A 6158-nucleotide genomic window follows, 5' to 3' on the forward strand; every position below is an offset into this window, starting at 1 on the left:
TTAAGTTTGGTGAAGATAATGCACGGGGAAAGGTAGCTAAGAGGCACCTTATATAGCTATTATGTTCTAAAATTAAAAAAAAAAAAAAAAGAAAAGAAAAACACAAACCCATTATTCAACAACAATTGCACAGCTAATCAGTGCTGTCTATAAATATTCCACTTTGTAAATTCCCCCCGTCAGTGGTATGTACATTTTTCTTTTAAACCTGAATTCCTTCAACACAGAAAGGAAAGGGGAGTAAGAAAATAAAAATCAAAGGGATTTAAAATACATAGTCAGGGTCTTTTTAAGTAGAATTTGCCCAATGCCCTCACCTCCCCCAAAAGAGCGGAGAAAGTGAAACGATGGGAAAACCTCTTAAGGAGGAGGAATCAGATTAAATGGTCATATATCCTGCGCTCAGCCTCTCCCTGCCGGTCCCCGCCGAACGAGATGGGAGTTGGGAAAGGCTCACAGCTGAAATAGATGCTGCTGCATTTTGACAGCAGATATTTTCCAGTTTGCCATCCAAGGACCCCACGTCTGCGTACGCCTTGCCTGATTCTTCTGCTTAGCTATTCTGCTCATGCAGAGAACAGCTTAAAAAAAAAAAATACCAAGAGAGAAAAAAAACAAGGGGGAAAAAAAAGAGGCTGTAAAGACAGAGCCCCTACCCCTGCCTTCAAACTTTTTATAAATAAGCAATGCAATTTCCGATTTCAATCCCTATTGACAGAGGAATCAATTGTATTTAGGACAACAATGCCTCCCATTTCCATAATTATTATTCCAAAAAGCCAGCCAGCCATTTGAAGGCAGTCCTGCCCCTTCCCTCGCAACAAAGCAACCAACAGCAAGTGAAAACACACCGAATGAACGGCGACAACTTATATGTATATTTAAGCAGCAATTTCCCCCCCCTCCACGTGCTCGCATTTGATCAAACCTCTCAACTTTTGTTACTTTTAAACAGACATCACCCCAAAAGAAACAATCTCCAGGTTGCTGACAAAAGACAACCCCCTGAGCTTTTTTAAAAATTATTATTATTAATATTATTTTTTAAAGTGTTTATAAATGCTTTAAAATAACTGAAGAGCCCAAGTGCAAAAGGGAACTCTTTGGCCAATACAGACGACCTCTTTTTCTAAGAACTTTATGGACACTTTGGGTTTGCTCAAGACAACGTTAACGCTATGAAATATTAGCCATAATGTTGCAAGAGACGGCGGTAAAGTCTCCGTAAGACTCTGGAGTCACTTAAATCAGGCAGCGGGGTAACTGAACGCACATTTCTGCACATCATAACGCCAGGGGGAAGATGTACGCACGCACTTTCAAACACCCACCAGTGACCACAAACAATCACCAGGATTTCAAACGCGACACATGCAAAAATCTGGGAAGCAAAATGGAAAGTGGGAAGAGACAAGTTGGCTCAACTTTCACGCCACTGCCCACAAGGAAGCAGCAAGCAACCAGAAGCAGGTGGTACCCTCAGCCCCAGAAAAAACACGGCTAACTTCCTCCTAGCAATGGGTCCACAAAGCAATAATTAAAAAAAAAATAAAACAAAACAAAACCATCTGGCTGTTTTGTTTCCTTACAAAGTATGACTTTTGGGGATGCAGATGGGGGAGAGGGGAAGAGGTCTTTGAATTTGCAAAGTAAAATAATTCACCGTAAACATATTTGAGGGTAGAAAAACAATGCTCCAAAAGCCATCTCAATTAAACCTCTTTGGAGACCTTTATACAGCATCCCCATAGCAAAGTAACCCAGGCACAACAGCAACACGTAAAATTTATAAAAATCTAAGACAACCCCAGTTCACAGCTGAATATCCTTTATTTCCAGCAGCATGCTTTGCCCTATACCATCTCTCTCAATTTTCTTTAGCAGACAGGAATTATTCCACCCAGTCACTGTGGGTATGTACAGCTCCCTATCCCTCCAGGATCCCACAGCATCCCCGAGGTCACCTGGATTTCCCACCAGGTCTGGTCCTAGCAGACTTCCCTTCCCCTAAACTTTGCAACTGCACCGACAGCAAAGCCAAGCTGGGATTAATCAGTTACCCTGCCAAAAAGTACCCCTGCACGGGCAATGTACACAGCATCAAATACATGTGGAGAACAGGCAGACAAACATTTTCTTTGGCTCACACAAAATAAAAGGAGAAAGAGGGAAGAGAAGGTCCTTTTTGGGGGGTAGCACACAGGGAAACACTATAAAACCCATAAAATTTATCTCTAGGCAGACTCCCTTGTGTTACATCATATGAACTCTACAGAGGTCCATTCCCATACTGAACCCACTGCTCGATATTATGGGAACTCCATAAGGAGGGACTCCTCAGGAAGGTCAGACCCGGCCACGCAGCCGTGAGGACTTCAGAGAGCCGAATGCAATCGGTAGGTGCTTTGTCTGGGCTACACGCTGCACAAACAACATTTAACAAAGGGCCCCCTTAGTCATTTTATATATATTGCAAGAGTCAAGTAATTGTATTTTCAATCAGCTGCTCACGCTAGGAGGTTTTATATATATATATATTTAAGAAAGAAAGAAAGAAAGAAAAAAAGAGACCCAGATTCAGGTTTCTGAAAGCTGTTCCCCTTTTATGTGTAACTATCAATGTATATCAACTGGGTGTGCAATCATATTTATTGTCACTTTCATTCATGTCATGCCCTTGCTTATATGGTTTAGATATGAATTATTGACTGTTACAGTCCTTGTTGTAAAAGGCGGGGGGGGGGGAGAAGTCAAGTACTTTGCAGCATGCTAAAACAAGGCAGCTAGATCGGCACGGAAAAGCCTGCCGATCAACTCTGGTCAGCTCAGAAAGCCAACACCAGAGATGACTGCCCCCCAGCTGAATTTCCATCATTCCCCCCATTTTTTTAGTTAAAAAAAAAAAAAAGAGAGATTCCAACAAATACGTAAATAAGTGGTGCATGTTGCTAAATGTCCTTCCCCGAGCATCTGTTGTTTAAGATCACCCTTGATTGATGACTGCTATTTTTTAATTGTTGCTTTTAAAATTTAAATGCCCCCCTGGGATGTGTTATAAGTGTGTTAGTACATGGTAGGAGGTCTGGAAAGTGGGAAACGGCAGAACCAATGCTCTCATGCCATTAGCTTCTTTAGAAGCCTGAGAACACCCCATGCCATAAAACAACAGTACCCTAAAGTAACTAACAATCTAATATATTGCTTTCACTAAAGGCAACTGACAACTAGCTCTTACATGAGCTAGCCTGGATGATTGGCAGACAAGAGCATTTTAACCCTTTCTTTTAAAAAAAAGCAAGAAACCTTTACGTTTACCTGAGCAGTAACAGTAGTAGAACTGCACAATTTCATTTTGTTGTGTTTCTTCCCCCCCTACTCTGTACTCAGATTTTTTTTTTTTTTTTTTTTAAACAGCGCCATGTCTTAAAGAAGAAACTAGAGCAAGACAGAAATTGCAAGGGGTTTGATTTTTTCTTCCCCTCAGAAAAAGCAATAAATAGAGGCTATACAATAGAAATTAAACCACGATATTTTCCCTTCCAGACACAAACCGCATCATGCAAGTTGACCGCCAGAAGCATTAAATACCAGCAAGTTATTTCTCCCCACTTAAATATTGCTACATGGGGAGGGGGGGGGGGGCACAAACTTGGTGGAATAAAACCCTCAAAGAGCAAAAAGGAAAATAATATGGAACCAACAGCATTGATTTCCTACCTGTTTTTTCTTTGATTTCACACAAGACATTAAAAAGGGCTGGCTTCATCCTGTGGCAGTTTAAAGCGTGTTTCCTGGAGAGAAAAGAAAAGAGGGGAGGGTGAGGTTAGGATGTCACCACAAGGAACAACTTTCCAAATTCACACTGGCTGGCATGTGCATGCCGGGGGGGGTGTCGGGGGACGGGACGACACACGTTTGAGCCCCCTCGGCCCTGCCATCATCCCTGCCAGGACTTTAGCGCCGGTGCTGCAAACAGCCACCTACCTAACGCAGAGGAGATGAATTATGCCAATTTAGGAATGGCTCGAAAATCGCCTTTGCCACCGAGCGGCTCCTACTGCCGGTGCGAGCCAGGCGATGCACCGAGCTGAAGCCAGAAGCTTTTGGGAGCCAAGCTCGGTTCAACTGTCTTATTCAATACAGAGAGAGCACTGGGCTCCCTCTGTCCCCCACCTCCAATATTAAACCCAGCCATGTGCTTTATTAGGCTCACCCTGCAAGGCAGAAGGGAAATAATCCCCCCCTTGCCCCAGCACTGGAAACATCCTCTGCTTAGAGCTGTCAATTCGGGGAATTTTAGCGCCCAACTTGGAGTGCAGAGACACACGCGCACGTACGGAGAGAAAAACCCATTCCTCTGCCTCCATGCTACTTAAATCCAGCTTCTTTGCAGGTGTTAAAATTTAATTCTTTACAATTGGGACAGTAAACACGTTTAAAAACACAGCTGGCTGCTTCTGGGAACGGGAGGGCGTGCTGTTCAATACCTTTCTTTTTGGTTGCTGTTATTTCAGTGCTGACCATTCTCCTGTGGGTTTTGAGCAGAGAGGTTGGGGGGGGGGAGGTTAACCGGCTGTTTTTAAAACCCACCATGTGCCCACTGAGGCAAAGAAACAGTATGATTATTTTTTTCTATTAAGCCATACGATCATTTAACCAAGGGTTCAGTTGTATAAAGGGCTGTTGCTATCAGGCGCCGGTTACGGGATTTCTGTTTACCAACCGAAATTACACGCGAAAGACGATGTGAACATCTGGCAAACATTCACACTACTTACCCCACCACCCACAACATGTTAAAAAGATTTATATATCTGATGAAGTCTCTCAAAGGTATATACCCTTGCAGAACCACAGCGTCCCCTTATCAGCACACCCAGATGGGCGCAGACATTTGGGTATACACAAATCACATACATATGCTGTAGGGGCCGTCTTACAAATAATACTTGCACTTTACATCTTCCCAAAACTTCATTAAAAAAAACCAAAAAAAACGAAAAAGAAGAGAGGCAGCAAAGCAACCATGCAATAGTAGGATGGATGGAGGAAATGCAAAGCCAAACATCACTGATAAATACAGCATGTTTGGCAGCTCAGCATTAAAAATAATAATAATAAAAAAAAAGTACTGTGAGGAAGCAGCTGAAATAGTCCAGCAAGACAAACCCATAAAGCCTTCTCCTAGCTCTGTTCTGCTTTGGTTTTATTGATTCGATTAACTACACTAAATTATCCAGGCAGGAAGACACACAATTTCTGCAACTTTCCGAAGGAAAATCCCCTCACTGCCCCGAGTCTGGCCGGGGAGAAAGTGCATGATTTCCTCTTCCTAACAGCTACTCTGCCCCTGCAAGAACACAAGAAAATCAGTAAGACCAGCCCGGCAACAAGCCTTTTTGGTAAGCGGGAGCTTTACACAAGCCGGGGAGGACATAAGCTAAGGTTTAGGGGGTACTTTCATCCTTCTGGCAGTTCTTACTAAGGGAGTCTTGGCGCTGTGCGGTGCGTTTTTCCAGGAACAATGTACTCTAGCAATCCGCTCCGGCTCGGGGCATGAATGCCAGGGGGAAGGACACCACACCTAGGAGCTCTGCAGCCCAGAAGAAATTTCAAGTGTACCCCAGGCAATTCAAGGCAACTTTTTTTTTTTTATTTCTTCAACTGTGCCTTCAATTTCGGGATTATTTTTTTCCCCACCCTTAACTTTTGCTAGTGCCTTTCAAGGTGCGTATTAGGTTTGCACTCCTTGAAGCCAGGGGCAATTCGGTTACCAGCTTTTACAGCCTTTTTTTTTTTTTCTTCCCCTTTTTAAATACCTCTGCAATTAAGAATAAAAAAAAAAAAAGAAACAAGCTTCTATGTGCATCCTCCAAGCGCAAAAACACGGCCTGAAAAATAACACCACTGCAGGGCCCTAAAAAAGAACATTATTAACGCCCCTAAAAAAAAAAAACCCATGGAGCAGCACTTTGTGCCTCTTTCCAAGGAGCCCAAAGCAGAGCCCCCCGCACGCCCAGCCTGCTCCGACAACCAGCCCCCTCCGGCATTAACCCCCACCCCAAAAAGGGCTGGGAAAAGCCAGGCCGCCCGCCCGGCCGAGCCCCACGGTGGGACCCCCGGTGGGGAAGGGGCCGGGGTGAGGCGGCAATGGGGGG

The 6158-nt window shown here is 43.9% G+C and overlaps 1 protein-coding gene across 5 annotated transcripts in view; it reads right to left on the reverse strand.

The window, feature by feature from the left end:
* Window positions 1–6158, reverse strand: part of PBX1 (pre-B-cell leukemia homeobox 1) — a 138684-nt gene that overhangs the window by 131832 nt on the left and 694 nt on the right. For all 5 annotated transcript variants that reach the window (XR_775278.1, XM_010581674.1, XM_010581704.1 and 2 more), the window contains exon 2: window positions 3718–3791. Coding sequence is in view for 4 of the 5 variants with exons in the window: in XM_010581674.1 (XP_010579976.1) it covers window positions 3718–3791 (74 nt within the window). In the remaining variant the exon portion in view is untranslated. The remainder of the gene's footprint in view (window positions 1–3717; window positions 3792–6158) is intronic.

The sequence above is a fragment of the Haliaeetus leucocephalus genome, unplaced genomic scaffold, assembly GCF_000737465.1.
Source record: "Haliaeetus leucocephalus isolate CR32 unplaced genomic scaffold, Haliaeetus_leucocephalus-4.0 Scaffold76, whole genome shotgun sequence".
NCBI lineage: Eukaryota > Metazoa > Chordata > Aves > Accipitriformes > Accipitridae > Haliaeetus > Haliaeetus leucocephalus.